At 54.3% G+C, this 19,889-nt stretch overlaps 1 protein-coding gene across 5 annotated transcripts in view; it reads left to right on the top strand.

Annotated features, from left to right (window-relative positions):
* FYCO1 (FYVE and coiled-coil domain autophagy adaptor 1) overlaps nucleotides 1–19,889 on the top strand; it is a 72,218-nt gene that overhangs the window by 22,343 nt on the left and 29,986 nt on the right. For all 5 annotated transcript variants that reach the window (XM_045199784.3, XM_045199786.3, XM_045199785.2 and 2 more), the window contains exons 7-14: nucleotides 624–714; nucleotides 1,628–4,057; nucleotides 5,144–5,236; nucleotides 5,970–6,088; nucleotides 8,213–8,380; nucleotides 11,298–11,447; nucleotides 12,195–12,406; nucleotides 14,962–15,106. In XM_045199784.3, coding sequence (XP_045055719.2) covers nucleotides 624–714; nucleotides 1,628–4,057; nucleotides 5,144–5,236; nucleotides 5,970–6,088; nucleotides 8,213–8,380; nucleotides 11,298–11,447; nucleotides 12,195–12,406; nucleotides 14,962–15,106 — 3,408 coding nt within the window. The remainder of the gene's footprint in view (nucleotides 1–623; nucleotides 715–1,627; nucleotides 4,058–5,143; nucleotides 5,237–5,969; nucleotides 6,089–8,212; nucleotides 8,381–11,297; nucleotides 11,448–12,194; nucleotides 12,407–14,961; nucleotides 15,107–19,889) is intronic.

Here is a 19,889-nt window from a genome sequence, read left to right as displayed (position 1 = left end):
GCCTCCTGTGCACACGTGTGTATGACCCCCTGTGGGGCACACCCTGAGAAGTGGAATTGGTGGGCTGTGGAGACCAGCAGTTTTAAAATGCAGTACTTGTAGTTTAAGGAGAAGACTCTGCTGAAGTGAAAAGGTGTTCAGTCTGCACTGTTCCTGCTAAACAGGGATTCTCCTACAAGTCTTTGCATTGCTGGGCCATCAGGCAGAGCTCTTCACAGTGCAGGAGGGCTCTGTGTCCACACTGCCCAGGGCAGCGACCTGCGCTGGAAGCATCTGTGACGTGGTGGCCATGAGGCCCAGAGCATGACGCGGCCTTCATTCACCAGGTTCCTTTCTCCTCACTAGCAAACATTGAAAGTTAAGGAAATTTAAACCCAAAGTTGGGAAACATCCCGTTCACTTAGTTCTTTTTTGGCACCAGGAGGAAGGCCGTCATGTTTAGACTTTGGCGACAGAGTGAGTCCATTTGCAACAGACCAATGTAAATGTGCTCTTTGGTGGAAACTGTTGGGTTTGCCTTTTCACACTCTCTCTGACCGGGAAATCCCACCTGCCCCCCTCTGGCTTTCGTGTGTGTGTGTGTCCTGCTCTGATATAGGTGTGTCTGTTCTGTGGCCCCGCAGGAGGACACTGTCCCCCGGCTCCTCTGCTTACATGTGGAAACCCCCCAGCCGAAGCTCCAGCATGAGCAGTTTGGTGAGCAGCTACCTGCAGGTAATGCCAGCAAGCCTGGCAGTTTCCTTGCTCTAGTGCCAACCAGGGCGTGTCCTTCCCTTCACAGCTCAGGGTGATGTTCTCCGACGCCTGTTCTTCCAACCGGAGCAAGACCCACTGTTTTCTAGGGTCCAGGTTTTTACAGCCAAATGGAACTTAGGCTTCATAGAAACTAAATTCTTTTCAAGGCTTTAAAAGAATTGAAAAGAAGCTGTTAACACTGTGGTTAAAAGTGATGGAGTCAGATCTGAACTGTTGCCTGCCACCTGTGTGCCCCTGGGAAGGTGGTAGACGCTCTGGAAGCCTCAGCCTCTTGCCCACCCAGTGGGGAGCGTAAAGCCGCTGTCGCCGGTCAGCGGGGATTGAATGAGGGAACAGGGGAACCGTGAGTGAGGGGTTGACGCAGCAAGTGCCCATTAAATGCTTGTGGGTGGGGTTCACTTTGTTAAAAATGTGAACATCATAGCTGTGTATAGTTTATGGGAAACACCCTGAAATTAATCAACAAAACAAAAGGAAAGTAATCAAGCAGAGTAGAAAATTGACTGACCTTTTGCCCTATTTTGTGGTTTAATCACAATAGGAGTTGTGGGTACAGTGCAATGGTGAACAGTAGTTTAAATATAACAAGTTATTTAAGAGCTGACGTCCATTATGTTACTAAAGCTGCAGGAGGCTCAGTGGCAAATGCGAGTTCTGAGCATCAGGGGAGCTCGTGTGCGGCATTGGGTCTTTAGGATGTGCTGCTGGCAGGTGCTGTGAGCAAAGGGGTTTCTTTGAATAGCTCAGTGGACTAACCTAAGATCATATCATTGCTCTGTTTCTCCTTCTGTTCTCATTAAACTCTAAAGCTTTTCCAAATAACCATGTTGTTTCATCCCAAAGCCCTTTGTTTCTTATTTTTCCTCCCCAGACTCAGGAAATGGCCTCCAGCTTTGACCTGAACAGCACCTTGAACAACGAGGCACTGGAAGGCTTTGATGAGATGCGGGTGGAGCTGGACCAGCTGGAGATGCGGGAGAAGCAGCTACAGGAGCGCATACAGCAGCTGGACAGAGAGAACCAGGAGCTGAGGGCAGCTGTCAGCTTGCAGGGAGAGCAGCTGCAGATGGAGAGGGAGAGGGGTTGCTCTGCTGCCCAGGACAACGTTCGCCTCACTCACATGATGGCCGGGCTCCAGAAGCAGTTGGAGATCACCCAGGCCACACAGAACACCATGAAGGAGCTGCAGACATGCCTGCAGGCCCTGGAGCTGGGCGCTGCAGAGAAGGATGAGGATCACCACTCGGCCCTGAGGCGACTGGAGTCCATGCTGCAGCTGCTGGCACAGGAGCTCGAGGCCACCCGGGACTCTCTGGGCAGGAAGAACCAGCTTTTAGCTAATGTCCCAGATCCGCCGGGCACAGCTGAGCAGAAGGCAGATTTGGCACTGGACACAGAGGGGCAGCAGGAGCTCGTCCCCAGTGCCTCAGCCCAGGAGATCCAGGAGCTGGGGGAGAAGCTTCAAGCTCTAGAACGAGAGAACACCAAGGTCCAGGAGCTCAACAGGCAGCAGAGTGCCCAGCTGGAGCAGCTGGCCAATGAACTGCAGCTGAAGGAGGAAGCCCGGGCTAGCCTGGAGCACCTCGTGGGGGAGATGGCCTCACTCCAGGAGGAGCTGTCCGGGAAGAGGAAGGAGGCAACCGAGCTCCAGCAACGTCTGCAGGAGGCACTGGCCCACTTGAACTCAGTGGAGGAAGAGCTGGCAGAAGTGAGGCAGGAGGAGAAGCAGCATGGACAAGAGAAGGAGCTGCTACAGCGAGAGGCCAGGTCCCTGATATGGCAGCTGCAGCTCCTGGAGACACAGCTGGCACAGGTGAGCCAGCATGTGAGTAACCTGGAGGAAGAGAAGAAGCAGCTCATCCGGGACAAAGACCACCTCAGCGAGAAGGTGGGGACACTCGAGCGGCTTGCTGGGCAGCCAAGCCTGGGCCTGCCTGTGGCAGGTGAGAAGAGTGAGGCTCTGGATTCCACCCCTCAGGATTCCACCCCACAACAGGCCTTGGAGATGCCAGGGGAGCAGAGAGGCCTGCAGGAGGGACCGATAGGCGATACCAAAATGCAAGGGAGCGGCCAGGAGGAGGATCTGCAGCAGGCCAACAGGGAGTTGGAGAAGGAGCTACAGAGTGTGATCGCACGCAACCAGCTCCTGGAGGACAAGCTGCAGGCCCTGCAGGCTGATTACCAGGCACTACAGCAGCGGGAGGCAGCCATCAAGGGCTCCCTGGCTTCCCTGGAGTCCGAGCAAGCCAGCATCCGGCACATGGGTGACCAGATGGAAGCCAGCCTCCTGGCTGTGAAGAAGGCCAAGGAGACCATGAGGGCCCATATGGCAGAGAAGGAGGCTGCCCTGCAGAGCAAGGAGGTCGAGTGCCAGCAGCTGCGGGAACAGATGGAGCAGGGCCGGCAGCTGGCAGAGGCCAGGGAAGGGGAGCTCAAGGCTTTGGAGAGCCAGTGCCAGCAGCAGACCCAGCTGATTAAGACCCTGATATCAGAAAAAGGCCAAGAGGGGCTCAGCCCACCTCAAGAAAAGGCATCTCAGGAGCTAGCTGCCCAGCTGGTCCTGTCTCAGGCACAGCTGGAGGTCCATCAGGGGGAGGCTCAGCGAGTGCAGGCAGAGGTGGTGGACCTCCGGGCCAAGCTCCAGGCAGCCCTGGGTGACCAAGAGAAGGTGCAGAGCCAGCTGAGTGTGACTGAGGCAGCTCTACAGGAGCACAAGGCCCTTGTGCAGCAACTGAAGGAGCAGAACGAAGCCCTCAACAGAGCCCACGTCCAGGAGCTGCTGCAGTGCTCAGAGCAGGAAGGGGCACTGCAGGAGCAGAGGGCCCGTGAGGCCCATCTGAACATGGAGGAGCTCCATGCTCTGCAGGAGGAGCTGTCTCAAGCCAAATGTAGCTCCCAGGAAGCCCAGCTGGAACACGCTGAGCTGCAGGAGCAGCTGCACCGGGCTAACACAGACACTGCTGAGCTTGGCATCCAGGTCTGCGCACTGACTGCTGAGAAAGAGCGGATGGAGGGCGTATTGGCTCGCACCATCCAGGAGCTCCAGGATGCCAAAGAGGCAGCCTCCAGGGAGCGAGAGGACCTGCAGCACCAGGTGGCCAGGCTGCAGCGAGAGAAGGAGGGCTTGCAGGAGAAGCTGAAGGTGGCTGAAGAGGCAGCTAGCTTACTGCCTCGCCTGCAGGACCAGCTGGCCCAGGCTGAGCAGCGGGCCCAGAGCCTCCAGGAGACTGCACACCAGGAGCTCGACACCCTCAAGTTCCAGATGAGCACTGAGATTATGGACTACCAGAGTAAACTTAAGGTAACCCCATCCTTGACCCCCGGGCTGCACCTGTCTCCTGTGGCAGGACCTGGTGGGTTCATGAGGGCATAGGTTGCATCTTCAGCCACGTAGCATGTGAGGGCCCAAGAGCGTCCCAAAGGCCCAGGCAAACGTGCTCCCGTTCCACTGTCAGCATCGCCCTGCAGGAAATGCTAGGGGCGAGATGCTGAGGAGTGATGCCTTAGCCCAGAAGTCTAAACTCTAGGCCGTTGCAGACAGGTTTGGCCCACACAGAATATTTTTTTAATTAGTAGTCTACATTTAAAGAGCAGGATGTTTACAAATTCACTTTGGGTGCTTCTTTTGAAATCTTGAGAGACCTTAAAGCCTGTGCCCTCAACCTCGTGTGGTATCAGTGGGCAGGAGCGGGGTGGGGCTGCCCACATCAGAGCAGACAGGCATCCTCGGCATTTGCCTTGCAATCCTTTATACAGTTACCTAGCCCTTTGGGGCACGTGAGTTTGAGACCCCTGCTGTAGCCTAGAACCTGCTGCAGAATGCCAGCAGTTCCTGGCTGCCTCGAGCCCTGCCTCTGGTTTCTCTGTCCCTTCAGGAACCATTCTGGTAGCAGGTGCAGTTGGAGGGAACTGAGTCAATTAGTTATCATAAGGCCCTTGGCATAGGTGAGAACAGCAGTTACCACGGGCCTTTGACACTGCACAAAGGGAAGGAGTTAGGGATCAGGACGGCTTTGGTTTCCAGTGCTTATCATTTTGTCTGTTTGCGCCCAGGTCTGTGCACTCTCAGGTCACTCTGACACTCTGCTGTTAGGCAGCTATGACGTTTGTTTCCACAGATGTGCCTCCTACCCTGTCACCGCATCCCATGCAGTGCCATGTGGCTCAGAGGCCACTTTTTCCCTTGCAGAAATGCAATTCTAAGTTTGGGGACCAATCCAAGTCTCTTAGTAAGCTTGAAAAGATTTTGTTACCAGTGAAGCCCAATGCTTATTGAGTTTGGGACAAAAAGAGAGAGGTAGCTTGTTTTTTACCCTTTTGGGGGACGTGGCTGAGGGAGTCTCAGAGCAAGGACCCCACCTCTGCGATCCTTTCTTGTCCTCTACAGACTGCCAGTGAAGAGTGCAGGAGCCTCAGGGGCCAGCTCGAGGAGCAAGGCCAGCAGCTGCAGACCGCCAAGGAGGCGGTGGGGAAGCTGGAGGTAGGCCTGGCCCAGGGGAGTACACTTCCGGGAGCCTGATCAGCAGCTGGCCACCTGGGTTGGGGAGACCGGTGCGGTGGCCTCTGCCTAGTCATTTCCACTCCCAATGTGGGCATCTCAGGGAAGAGGGGATCTGGTTGGGTTTCCACTGGACCATTGAATGGCTCCCTATAGGACTTCCGGGTCCCAAGCTGAAGCTGTCATCAGTTCACTTTTGCAGACACCCTGAGTTTCACGGTCCTTTTCCACTCCCTGGACACCCAGCTGGAGCTGCCAAATGTGTTTTTCACCCAGCCTTATGGAAGGGAAGTCAGTGGTCTTTCTTAGTCATCTGCAGACATTCTCTAGGTCAGTGACTCTGAACTGAGCCATAAAGGGTGGCGCTGAAACCGCAGTCTTCAGGGCAGTGACTTATTTAACTGAGCCGTGCTCCCTACCACCCACCTCCACCCCCACCCCCACCCCGGAGATTCTGATACCAGCTGCCCCTCCAACCACCACGACCAGTTGCACCTGCTGCTTAAGAGACATAACTACAAGTCGGAGGGCGTCACAAATAGGGACTCCACAGACAGAGACCAAGGTCCTTCGCCTCTTGAACTGAGAAGCAAACAAAAGCCCCTCCAGTTAGAAGGGGCCCAGCCAGATGGGGTGGAGCACACAGCAGGCGCTCTGTGCTGTCTGGCTTGTGCTTTTGCAAGCCAAGTATCTTCTCCGTGGTGCCCTTTGCCAGGCCGCCCAGGCAGATGTGGGAGAGAAGCTGAGCCGCACCAACAAGCACCTCTCGGAGTGCCAGGCCGCCATGCTGAAGAAGGACGAGGAGGGGGCTGCCTTGCGCGAGAACTTGGACAGGTTAGTTACAGTCTTTCCATTGGCCGGTGGTAGTCTTCAGGGAAGGGGTGTTGGGTGCAGTCATTTAGAAAGTCAGCCACTCATAAGAAGGTAAAAAAGTCCTTTTTCGAGAAAAGCCACAGACTCAGAAAGTGCTTACGCCGGAAGCATTGCGCGGAGAACCTGGCCACCTCCCCGTCACAGCCCTGTAGACAGCAGGCCCTTCTCCTGATTCCACTTTCTCGCCTCTGGCAGGGCGTATTCCAGTTCACTAATGTTGTGTTTTGGAAAAACTAACAGGAAGTAAAAATTGTGATATAATAGTGGTAATAATAACAGCGAACAATGCCTAAAGTGGAGCAGGTACCATTTTTAAGTTCTTTGCGTCCAGTTGCCCATTGAACCTGCTCACAGTCCGATGAGGATGTTGTATTTATCCCCACGTTAGAGATGAGGGAACAAGGCTCAGAAGAGCTGAGTTGCCCTCCCAGGGTCAGACAGCATGTGAGCGATGGGAGTAGGATTGGAACCCAGGCTATTTGGCTCCAGAGTCTGTTTTCTCAACAACTACCCTAAAAACACCAGACAGATAGTGTTGTGTTCTGTTTTATCCTAGGGCACAGCTGTGTGTGTGTGTGTGCATGCGTATGTTTTCTCGCTGTGGATGTGACTCCAGCTCCTCCTCATTTCCGCTGTGTTAGGTGTGGGCTCTCCCCAGCTCGTCCTGAGAGTGAGTGAGTGTGCCGGGGACCCGGACCAGCTTGTGTTCCTGCAGCCTGTCTGGAGCTGGGTCTGTGGAGAGCACCTCACGCTGTCACCTTCCATCGTGACTTATTAACCTTACAGTACGGGCCTACGTGTGGCCAGCCCCCAGGCCTCACATGCCTCCTCGTCGTCAGGCGTGGAGGCCACCTGGAGTCGTGAGCACCAGCCCCCCATGTCCTGATGGAGCCAAGCTAGTCCTGCGGGGGCCTGATTAAAACAGGTTTAGCAGGAGGAGATGCTGGGACTGAATTGCCTATGTGCCCCCCACAAACGCAGGCACCCTGAATTGTGCCAAGGGTTTCACTTTTCTACCCACCCCTCATCCCCCGGCACCCTCCTCCGAGGCCTGGGCCCCAGCCCCGAGGGACGTCCAGAGCACGTTGGATGTGCAGTCGCCTGGGCGTGCACTTCTCACCTGGCTCTCCCTGCTGCCATTAGAGGTCCCGTGTGCGTGACAGTTTACGTGGAACTTTCTCAGTTGGTGATGTGTTTTTTTAAATGCTGTAACAGTGGTTGTTTGTGAGATCTCAAAGCCATTGTTCTAGCTGCTCAGAGTTGCATAATCTATCTGTTCAAGATTGGATTCTGTGTCACTCCTTACGTGAATAAACCATGGTGGTGTGTGTGTGCCCATGAGATCATTTCGGTGGACAGCGTCTAGGAAACAACCTCCCGACAGCATTATACTGGATAGGATCCAAATTCGTCTCTGCAGAGATCTCTGTTTACTGGAATGTTAATAAACATCTTGCTGGGCCTTGGACTTTACAGAGACCTTGGAAGACCACTGCCTTGGGGATAGCCGAGCTGAAAGTGGGTGGGCAGGGGCATGGATTGGCCAGCCTCCTCTGCGGGGCTTAAGGTAGCACAGCTGGCCGTGCAGACGGAGTGCCTGCTGTGTGCCCAGTACCCTGCCCTGTGTGTAGAGTTAGAGAGACACGTGAAAGGCTCCTTCATGTGGTCACCTCCGGAAAGCTGTGCCCCTCTGTCTTTCCAGTCCCGACTCCTCTTCCTCTTGCAAATCCCCCCCATCAGTAGCCCCTGAGCTTTGCCCTACGGGCTCCTCTCATAACCTCAGTGCCTGCCCAGAGTTCACTTCAACCTGGGGTGCTCCGAGTGACCTGAGGTTAGCTGCTTTCCCAGAATTCCCCTGGTAGTTTGTGTCGGGGGTGGGCGGTGAAGAGTTTGGGTGTCTAAGGGGGGTCTTCAAGGCTAGGGGAGTGCATCAACTGTCAGCAGGTAGTGCCGGGAGGCACCTTGGCCGGGTCGGGGGAAAGGCTGGGAGGGCAGCGGGGCCTCTTCTTAGAGGCCTGGCTGAGCCCAGAGGCCCAGGGGAAGCAGGGGGGCCAGTAATCAGGAAAACTGGCCCTCCCCCTCCAGGACCCAGAAGGAACTTGAAAAGGCCACAGCAGAAATCCAAGAGTATTGCAACAAACTCTGCCAGGAGGCGACGGACCGGGAGAAGAATGACCAGAAGCTGCTGGCTGACCTGGATGACCTGTCCAGAACCAAGAAGTACCTGGAGGAACGGCTGATAGAGCTGCTCAGGTGCGTGCAGGGATAAACCTCTGCTGGCTGGTGTTTTCCCCCAAGCGTGGTTTTTCTTCAAAGAAATGCAGCTGTTCTTGAAAGGACTCTTCAGGGGGAGATGCTTCCTCCCCCACCCCAGCTGTTGCATTCTGTTGTTAGGGCCCCCTCCCCCCCGCAATGCACACAAACACACACACCCTGACGTACAGATTCTGCTCAGGCCCTAGGCAAACTTTAGGAGTGGATTTCAGTGTTCCAACAAGTGCTCGCCAGGTTGGTGTTTTCATGTTGCTCTGTAATGTTTTCAGAATCTCTGTGTGCTTAGCCTCGGGTGCCAATAAGTGATGTGTAATGTTTGATGGAATTTCCGCCTTCCCTTGCCCTATTCCATGAGCCCTTTTCTCCTTCCCCATCACACTTTCCCCAGTAGCAGGGTTTGCGAACTGTGGTGCAAGGAGCAGGCAGTGAATGTAGGTGTGTGAACTGGGCCAGGAGGGGACTTTGAGAAATGAGGACGCATCGTGCTCCCTTCTGCCAATTGTTGTCACACCAGCATCGAGCCCAGAAGAGCCACCTTAGTTCTTAGAAGGTGGAAATCTTGATTTTTATGTGAAATTGTCCTAACCTTTAAACACTGGCAAGTCACTAAGCACTTTTTTAAAAGATTTTATTATTTATTTTTAGAGAGAGGGGAAAGGAGGGAGAAAGAGAGGGAAAAAAACATCAATGTGTGGTTGCCTCTCTTACGCCCCCAACTGGGGACCTGGCCCATAACCCAGGCATGTGCCCTGACTGGGAATCGAACCGGCAACCCTTTGGTTCCCACGCCAGTGCTCAATCCACTGAGCCACACCAGCCTGGGCAGGGTCATTAAAATTTTTTTTTTAATTTTCATATGGAAATTTTTAAATATACAGAATAGAACAGCATTGTCTACCCCAGTGTGTGTGTTACTCAGCTTCCACAGTATTCAGCTCATGGCCCATCTTGTTTCATCCTGTGTCCCTCCTACTTCCCCCACTTCTCCAGATTATTTTGAAGCAAATCCCAGATATCATTTCATCCTCCAATATTTTAGTACCTGTGTCTCCATTTTAAATAGCCATTATATCATTACCACACTCTTAACAATTAACTATACTCCTAATACCATCAAGTTTCTTAGTTGGTTCCAATTTTTCTTCAATTGCCTTATAATTTTTTCTAAGCAGGATCTAAATTCGATCCATACATTGCATGGTGATGTTTTTCTTAGATCTCTTTAGTCTGTGGGTTTCCCCACCCTCTCTCTTAACTACGTTTCCATTGCAGTCTACTTTTGAAAAAGCTAGGTCACTTACCTGGTAGAATTGCCCTGGCCTGGACTTTGCTGATCGCATCCCCATGGCGTCATCTAGCATGTTCTTCCAGTCTTTGTGTTTCCTATAAATGACAGAGCAGGGCATCTCAGCCCTGACCGCACACTGGAATCAAGGGGGAAGCTATCAAAAAAATACATATGGCCAGGCCCTACCCGGACCAGCCAAACTGGAATTTCTAGGAGTGGGCTCCAGACATCAGTGAGCAAGAATTGAAATTACTGCTCTAATAGAGGCTTGCTCATAGAGACTCGGGTTCAAACTTTTGGCCAAAACGTTTCAGAGATTTGGCTTACAGTTCTGGGTCTTTCCTTCCAGAGCCACGTCGATCTGATTAGCCCTTTCTTTGAATGTGAGCAGCCGTGGATAAGCAATGCTCGACCTAATAATTAACCTGGGCTTAGAGAACAGTGACACTAAAGTGGAAGTTCAAAAGCATTGCCCCCATGTCATCAGTTTGCAGACTTGGGACTCAGGCCCTTGACCTCTGAACGCAGGCATCCTCCCGAGGTGTGTGGTGGAAAAGCCCGGGTCCACGGCATGGCCACGTTCCCAGGGCGCAGGGGTGCCTGGCCTCCTGGGACAGAAAGGACAAGTTGTGCCCCAGCTGGGAGAAGTTCTGCTCCAAAGAATGAGTCTTCCTGCTTCCTGACAGTTTCACATGTGCTCAAAAAGCCAGTCAATTCCATGTTCTGGCTTTTGGATTTAGGGGGACTGATCTGGGGTTGATGCGGAGTCCCTGGCTGGCAATGGAACTAGTTTCCCTCAGGACCTAAGTGGCTCTAGTGACGGTCATCGGGCTGAGGTGCCGTGGGGCCACTTTAACCCTCAGGATGTGGCCGGAGTTCCCTCTAGGAAAGAATTAAACCTTCCCATGTCAGAAGCCCTAAACCCCGAAAATGACCATTAGCAGCAGTAAGGAAGTCTCCATACACATCTTCTCTGGTATATCGGGCATATTTGGACACCGCCAGACCTTTCTTAAGGGCCCCCACTTCTCTCAGACTTGCTTCCTGGAGTGATTTCCGTCTCTCGGAGGAGCCGGCAGGGATGAACATCCCGTAAGATTTTCAGGCCGGGAAATCTTTGATCTCCTGCAGTGATCAGTGGTCACCGGAACCATAAACCGTAGACTCATAAAGACCCTGGGCACACTGAAGACTCGAGTGGGCCGAGCATTCGTGGTCCTTGGGTTCACAGCACAGACTGGCCTGTGGTCTGACAGCACGCTGTAACTCACGGTGGCCTTATGCACGGTCACTTAGATGCCTGAGCAGTGTGTCACCCTCCACGCTGGCCACTCTTTAATGTTGCCAGAGCTGCTTATTAACATCGTAGCCACCTCTCTTCCTTCACGTGTGGTGTCAGTTAAGGGCCTGAGTGTCGGGAGGGTCCTACTGAGTCTAGGACTGATGTGAGGTGACAGAGGAGACCTAGAGTGGGACATGTTTCCAAGGTGAAAGTGAATTCTCCTTCTGCATCTTGGGAAATTTAGAGTTGGTCTTTTGAAATGAACGAGGGATAATTCTATTGTTTTCACGGATTCTTTCTTTTTTTCTGGTGTGGCTACGTCCCAGGGACAAGGATGCTCTCTGGCAGAAGTCAGATGCCCTGGAGTTCCAGCAGAAGCTCAGTGCTGAGGAGAAGCTGCTCGGGGACTCAGAGGCGAACCACTGCCTCGACTGCAAGCGGGAGTTCAGCTGGATGGTGCGGCGGCACCACTGCAGGTCAGCAGCAGCTTGCCAGGCAGCACCGTCCCCGCCAGGGCGCAGAGCCCAGAGCCCGAGCAGACAGCCATGACAGGCTCTGGCACTGGGCCTGCCTGTCTGTGAAGAGCACAGGGCTTTTTGGTTGTAATGGACCTGGGCAAGGAGGGTGTGTTAGGCAGGGTAATAGCAGGACACTCGGGGATCCCTGAAGGGGAAGGGACTTTAATACTGACGTGTGGGTGGAGTTAAGGGGACCCACGGGGCTGTGGAGCACCCAGAGGCCAGCATCCCCGGGCCCTCCCTCAGCCTGCAAGGACCAGAAGGGAAATGGTGTTACTCAAGCCCAAGCAGAATGGGTGCTGAGGCTTCACGGGAGGAACACAGGGAACACAGGGAACAAAGATCCCCTAGGGCCCAAAGAAGGATAGGCAAAAAAAGAATCTCAGACTGTGGCCAGAGCAGAGGGCAGGGCTGTTGTCTCTCCGGCCTCGGCCCTGCCCGAGGCCTTGTGTCAGGAAAGGTGGTCCTGGCCACACACTTCATCCCCCGGCCTCCCACGGCCCTAGGAAACAAAATGTTCTCCCACTAAGCTTGCTAGGGTGGCTTTATTGGAATCTTACCACATGGGCCTTAAGGCCGCTCTCTGAAGTGGGGGCAGAGCCGGGGCAACAAGAGCCACGTGGCATCCAGGGCCCAGCACAGAGCCCCACTGCAGCGCTGAGCAGATCACAGGAGGCCTCACAGCCCGTGCTTTTTGGTCCCCAGGGTATGTGGCCGCAGTTTCTGCTACTACTGCTGCAACAACTACGCCCTGACCAAGGCCGGGGGCAAGAAGGAGCGCTGCTGTCGGGCCTGCTTCCAGAAGCTCAGTGAAGGCCGGGCCTCCCCCGACAGCACCAGCTCAGGCACCAGCCAAGGGCAGCCCAGCCCCACCCTGTCACCAGCCCGGGCTGGGCTCCCAGTCACCGGAGGCCAAGGTCAGACTCCTACTGCCGCCCTCAGTGTTCTGTAGGTGCCCCCCCACCCCAACACACCACTACCCCATCTTGGCTAGTTACCTGTAACGAGCTCAAGTCAGTGTTTTCCAAACCCAGGCTTTCTGAAAGAGCTGCTAAAAGTAGAGTGCCACCAATTTGAGACTTTCTTTTTGGAGTAATTAGGATTGAACGCGAAGTGGAAAGGGCATACCTTTCTCCTGGTGTGGTTCAGTGTCACGGACATGAGGTCTGTGTCCCTGTTAGCTCACACCCTACCTGGGTACTGCGCCCCACACCTGGGAGATGCCCGACATCCCACCTCCTCCCGGAGTGACCGCAGGCCGGGAGCTGTGTCTGGAAACCACTGCCTCCACTCTCCCTGTGGCCCACGTTCTCGGGCCATGGCCAAGGAGGATGCGTTCTCCTTCGTGTCCTTTCACTTGGCGCGGTAAAATGAAGCAGTATTGGGTGCCTGCTGCTCCTGCTCCCCGCATGGCCTCGCTGACCCGCCCGAGCTGCCCTCTAGGGAACTGGCCAGTGGGTGTACCTGGGAGGCAGAGCTGACACGGCAAGGGCAGAAGTGAGTCTCGTCTCTGCCCAGGCAGCACTGCCCCCGCTGGTGCCTGGGAACGCCCCTTGGCCTTTGCCTGGATCCAGGGCAGCTGGCCATCAGGAGTAGTTAGTTCCTCCTCCGTTCAGTTGGATTGTCGAGGGGTTGATGGGCTCCGTTACCCATACTGGGTGCAAAGAACCGCTCGGGTGGGGCGTGTGCTTTGCACAGCTTCAGTATTTCTTCAGATCTTTTGCCCATTTAAAATTTAATTATTGAATTTTGAGAGTCCTTTATATATTCTGGATACAAGTTATTTATAGGTAATGTAATTTACAAATTATGTTATCCCAATCTATAACCTGTCTTTTCATTTTCTTTCAAAGAGCAGACATTTATAATTTTTATGAAATCCAATCCATTCTTTTTCATGCATCAATTTTTTTCTTTTCTTTGTGTACTCTATGTATCTTTGCCTAACCCAAGGACTCAAAGATTTTTCATTTTTTCCTAGAAGTTTTATAGTTTTAGGTTGCACTTTGGGATCTATGACCCTTTTTTTTAAAGATTTTATTATTTTTAGAGGGGACGGGAAGGAGAGAGGGAGAGAAACATCAATGTGAGAGAGAAACATCGATCAGTTGCCTCTTGTACATGTCCTATCCAGGGATCAAACCCACAACCCAGGCGTGTTCCCTGACCGAGAATTGAAGTAGCGATCTTTTGCTTTGTGATATGACACCCCCTAACCCACTGAGCCACACTGGTCAGGGCTATGATCCATTTGCATTCATTTTTTTATATGGTATAAACTATTAACAGAGATTCTTTTTCTTTTTTGCATATTGTTGTCTAGTTGTTTTACTACTGTTGGTTGGAAAGTGTATTCTTTTCCTAAAGAAATGCCTTTGCATCTCTGTCAGAAATCAGCTGAGTCTCCCAACCCATGAGCATAGTACAGCTCTCCATATGTTACAGTCTTTTTTTGAGTTCTCTCAGTGCACATCAGTTTGGATTCCTGATGCTTGTCGGTGGCTAGGTCTGTACAAAGAAACCAACCCCTGGTCCCTTTTCAGCCTGTGCCTCAACCCCTTCGTTACGTAGACTTCAGACGAGAAGAAGAGATTTCCTTCTAAAGCACAGCCCATCCCAGCAGCCTTGTGGTGGGCCAGCTGGGAACTCGCAGCTCTCCAAGTGGAACCCTCTTGCCCTCCCTGACTCAGTGGCACATGTGCCGGTGACAACAGGGCATAGCACTGAGCCAGAGTGCGGGAGGCACTGGTTGTGATTTCTGACATGTCCTGTCTCCTCTTCTGTCTGCCTGCCTTCCCCTCTCCCTGTCATTCTTCCTTTTCTTTCACCTCAGACCTGCCGTCACATTTTCCGTGACATACGCAAGAGAGTGCCTGTGGGCGGTGGCAGGCACAGGAGTGCAGACAGCATCCTTCCTGCTGGGTAGCCCACAAAGCCCAACACAAGTTCCCTGGTCAGGAACACAGTGGTTGCTACAACCCCTTGTGCACAGGGAGGGTCTCTCCCCCTCCCCCACCTCCCTCCAGTGGGCTGGGGCGAAAATGCAGGTCAGACTGAGCCTCGTTTTCACAGAGGCGTGAATGGGAAGTGTCTTAGGGAGCAAGGACTCGCGGCACAGAGGTGTGTTTACTTATCTGTCAGGGTCTTTCCAGCAAGGCTTTGCTACTCTTTTCCCTTCTAAACCAGGGGCCTCAAGTGAGAGCTGGGAACCTCTCCGAGGCCCTGACTGAAGGGCTTGAGAGAAGTCTCTCAGCTGGCATTCAGTTTTATCTGTAGTCCCCTCTGCTCCCCCGGCATGTCCCAGCAGCCAGTCCTCGCACAGCTGGACAGAGGGCTGTCAGCGAGGTGAGCACGTAGCGTGTCCCTCGACTCGTCCTGCACAGCTGCACTCTGCACTTCCCGGAGGCACTCTCCCCGCCCCATGCATAACTGGCTGCGTTTCTCTTCTCCCCGGTCTGCCTCTGTGGTCCAGGCTCAAACACAGACCTCCGGTCCCCGGACGACACCATGTTTGACATCATCACGGATGAAGAGTTGTGCCAGATACAGGAGTCTGGCTCCTCCTTGCCTGAGACGCCCACTGAGACAGATTCTCTTGACCCAAACGTGGCCGAACAGTAAGTAGACATGACCTCCACTTCCTGAGCGCTCATCCGAATGCCTGGGCCTTGAGCTTTCTTATCAAAGGGGCCAGGAAAGTTTGGAAGCAGGGCTGGCCATCTCTGCTCGAGAGAAGGTGCCTCAGAACAGAGCTCAGGGTGGGTGGTGGGAGCCTTGCAGAGACTCCCGGGGATGTCAGTGGTCCCCGGATTTCAGCATTAATTAAGGTCTTTCTTGGCTTGGGCCTGTATGTTCACTGCTTAAATGCCAGAAATGTATTTGCTCACAGTTCTATAGACTGGAAGTCCAGTGAGCAGCTTGGTTTCTCCTGGGGCCTCTGTCCTTGGCATGCAGACCGAGACTGTGTGTCTCCCCAGTTCGTCTGTGCACATGCGCCCTGCTATCAGTGTCCCATCTCCTCCTCCCCTGAGGACACTGCTCGGATTGGATCGGTCTCGTTCTCACCGAGCTCTTTAAAGGCCTCGGCCCCAAATGCAGTCGCATTTGGACATACTGGGGGTTAGGATGTCACCATGAATGTGAGGGGGACCCTTTCATCCCATTGGAGCAGCCCCTGCCTGGCCGCCCTCCACCAGGCCCAGCAGCGCGCCGCTCTTCGACAGTTGCGTTCATCCTTTGGAGCCACTGCTCAGGCAGGGCTCTGAGGCTGTGAGACAGGAAGCTGCGGTTTCGTGTCCCTTGTTGTGGGCACGCGGGTGGGTTCTTTCAGAAGCCCTGGTAGCTCCTGAGAAGCCTCTCAGGGCCCAGCTTTCTAAAAGCAATAAATACACATGAACACATGGACAGGCCCATTAGCCCACACTCTGCAGCGCCAGGGACCCTCCACTCCCCCAGTCCAGGCCAGCCCTTCACCGCTGTGTCGTGCTGCTCGTGATTAGGGACCCGGACCCCCTGAACCGCTCCCATGCTGCAGATGACAGCTGACAGACCCCACAGGGCATCCCTTAGTACTTACTCTCTGCAACCTTGTCCCCCCGTTTTCTGGGTTAGTTATGTTCCAATAGGGTTTGTGAGGAGAGTTTTGCCAATTTTTAAACATATGTAGTAACTGCACCAAGTGCCACCATATTAAATGTCAAGAGTTTATGCCATGGGACCCACAGGGAAAGGTTGGGTTCCCCTCCGTGGCAGCGTCCATGCAGTTTCCCCAGCAAAGCACTGGCTGTTCAGAAGCTCAACAGAGAGTGGACCTGGCTCCCAGGGCCTCGTGCTTCTTGGCGCACCTGCCCTCCAGTTAGGGAGCTGTGTGACACTGTGGCTGACTCGTACTGAAACCGTATTCCTCTCTTCCTGCCCAGCGTTGAGAGGTGGGCCAGACCTGACCTGTCACATTTGTCACCCAGGATTTCTGCTGCAGTGGGCAGTGATGCATTTAATCTCCGTGGGCCTCTCAACACAGGGGATTTAGGCTCAGGTGTCCCTCCACGTCCCGTGTTCTCTTACTAGAGAGTGACCGCACCGACCATGCGGTGGCCCCCGGGAGAAAGCCACCCTGATTGCTCAACCCAAGGAAGCTCCTGCTCACTGTTGCTTCTGTGGCTTTGGGCCTTTTCTAGTCCTTCTGTACACCCCCACCTCAGAATTCTTACCTGACTATATCTGCCCGCAGTGATCTTCCCCCACCCCAGGGCCCAGTGGTCCCCAGGGTATGTTCCACTCCATTAGCACCAAGTCACTCTGCTGTCACCGCCGGGCAACTCTTCCCAGACAGTGCCTCGACCCCCAGCCAGGTGGAGGTACAGTGAGCAGGACTGAGCTGCAGGGCCTGGGAGGGCAGCCTGCTGCTGCAGCCTACCTGAGAAAGTGAGCCCCCTGCAGCCCTCTTTCCCTCGCCCTCCCGTTCCCCAGTAGGAACAAAATCAGAAGGGGTTCTGACAGCCGACACGTGTGTGTGTTTTGGTCATGGGAAATCAGGGTGTGTTCAAGGAAACTGCCCATGTGCCAGCCCATGGCCTGTGAGGCTGATCCACAATTGACCGGCAGAACCTGTTTTGGGGTGAATAGCCAGCCCTGCGCATCAGTTAAGGGCCTGTTTTCATCACACACCCTCTCGGTGCGTTAGCTAAGGATAGACCCAAGCATCTGTGGGGGCTTTTTCTTTTGTTCTCTTTCTTCCAAAGTTTCAAACCAGTCAAAAACACCAGGAGTCCCAAGAAAATATGGGAGGTATAGAGTCCAGGGTGTGTGTAAACATCCCTGATGGGAAACTTAGCCAAAGAAATCAGCAAGTCCAAAATCAGAAGTGGTCTGGGGGATTAAACATTGTGTGAGTCCAGCTGTGTGGGGAAAGAAGGCTGCTTGGGAGCCAAGTGGTGGGAGGCCACTCTGTCGAGCACCGTCCCCGGGCCAGCAGCGTTGACATGCGGCCTCACTTGGTCCTCGTCCAGCCCTGCACAGACTGGGGTTAGGATCCCTGTTTCACTTCAGGTGAAGTGAAGGTGAAGGTGCCGAAGCCTCGGGAGGCCAATAATTTGCTCCCTGCAGTCCACAGCTTGAGATCCACCTTGAAGAGTGCGGTTCTCTTAGCCAGGTCCCCATCCCCCATCTGCACAGCAAACACCTGCCCACCTCCCCCATCCCTGTGGCCATTCCTCCCTACACAGGGAGATAACGAATTGTCCATCTTGCCCCTCTTAGTAGTGATGAGACAGGAAGAGGTCCCCAAATCCAGACTCCCAGGGAGACCTGGCAGGGTGCTACAGGCCCTCGGTACGGCCTCCCAGTGCCCCTTCTTTCTGCACATGGCTCAGGCTGGAGAGGTGGCATGAGGCAGGGACATGCTCCATCCTTGGGTAAAAGGATGATGCCTTCAGAACCCTCCAGTCATGGCCGTATACCCTCCCCACAATCACCCCCGCCCCCGCCCCCACCAAGGCCCGCTCTCCGCCTCCCTCACTGGCTGCTCTCAGGGCTGAGGTGGCAGGCAGAGAAGGAAAGAATGCTCTGTCAGGACTGGGCCTTGGACCCCTTGGCCTCTGCTCAGCTTCCACCCAGGCATGGCTTCTTGGAGGCCTGGCCTCCCCTGCTAATGACCAGACGAACAGACCACATGACAGTGAAGAGCCTGAGCTCCAGAATCAGACACCCTTGGTCGGATCCTGGTCTGCCACCTGCAGGTTCCATGGCTTTGGGCACTGTGCCCCTGAACTCAGTTCCCTCCCCTGTACAGAAGGGATGGGCCAGCACCCACCCCTGGGTTCTTAGGGTTGGAAAGGAATGGGGTGTACAGAGCACTGGGCCCAGAGCCAGCACTCAAGGAGCCTTCCCTGGAGCTGCACTGTTTTGTGAGGTTTCGCCTGCATCGTGCCATGTAGAGCTGAGCTGTGTGAGGCCGCTGCTGTGTGCCGGGTCCTGGCACCACTGGTCTTCTCCAAGGGAACTGCTCCTGATGCCCAGATGACCCTGAGCTTAAACTCACCCACAGACTGTCTCTACCTGCAGACCATCTTTGCTAGTGATTGCTTTAGAACTGATGCTTCGTGGTGAAATGCTTTTGGGAGCTGTGGTGGGCTTGTCACCAACCAGGAGATCTGACACCTGGTATGTCAGAAACAAAATGAGAACAGGATATGGTGACAATGGTTAAGGTTAGAAAGCCGCTTCGTGCTTGGGCCAACCCACACTGTCTGTAGAGCTGGCAGATACCAGCGGCCGCACAGCTGTGACACCTCGTACCAATGTTTGGGGGTGGAGAAAAAGGTTCTTCACGGGGGTCCTAGCCTGGGTCTGCTGTGTGGGCTTTGGCGTGTATTAGTCTGTCTGGACCAGCTTTCTCATCTGCAGAGTGGTGTTGGCCATGCCCGTGAACCATGGACTGGGCACGTGGAAGGGGGTGCTGCCTTGAGAGCCCCTCGCAGGAGAAGGCTTGAAGGACCACCCTAACTACTCGGGGCCCTCGTGTTCTTTGCTCTGCCTCCACCCCTCCAGTGGGGGCAGTTTTGGGATTTTCAGTCCAGAACGCTCACGGGGATCACCTGGGCTTGTTCCAGATGGCCTCTGTGTTCACAGGGGACAGTGCGTCCACCTCTGGTCTCCACCAAGTGTTGGAAATGTGGTCAGGGAGAGGCACGTTCTTTACCTTCAGACTCTGAGGCCACGCCCAAGACAGACTGGACTCAACCAGGGTCCCCACCCAGAATGCTTCCGGTCCTCCTCTTGCTGCCAGGACTCTTACATGATGTGCTGGTGTGCGTGAGCCGCGGGGAGGACCAGGAAGGGGAGAAGAGCAGGTCTGAGGGCAGGAACTTAGACTTCATGGGCTGTTGTGTGATGGAATGAAATCAAGACACAAAAGCCAGTGACCTACGTGGGCTGTGCCAGTGTCACCAGTGATGAACAGTGTGTACCCAGGGGAGGAGTTGGAAAGTCATGTCTACTCCCAGGTGTTGCAGGTAAGAGCCCAGAGAATGGAGGACCAATGAGTGACTGATGAGTCAGGAGGGTGGAGGAAGATTCAGCTGCGGTGCTGTACCCTGGGATAGGCGGGCAGGTCTCCTAAGCTGTGGAGCCTAGAGAGAGTGCATAGAAAATAGGCCAGGGATGGGGTATGGACTGGCAGGTGCCTGGTCAGAGAGAAGCCACGGGTCCCAGTAGGTGCCCCTGTGTTGCTGTGGCCCGGCAGCCTCAGCATGGCCCTTGGAGACACTTGTGCCTCGCATGCTCTCCTGGAGGGAAGACTGTCCATGGCCCCCGTGGTGTGGGCAATGAAACGGGCCTAGGGAGGCTGAGTAGCTTTCCTAAGGATGTACAGAGGAGGAGCTGCCACTGAGCCCATGCCTG

The sequence above is a fragment of the Desmodus rotundus genome, chromosome 8 (assembly GCF_022682495.2).
Source record: "Desmodus rotundus isolate HL8 chromosome 8, HLdesRot8A.1, whole genome shotgun sequence".
NCBI lineage: Eukaryota > Metazoa > Chordata > Mammalia > Chiroptera > Phyllostomidae > Desmodus > Desmodus rotundus.
This window is presented reverse-complemented; position numbering and strand designations above follow the sequence as displayed.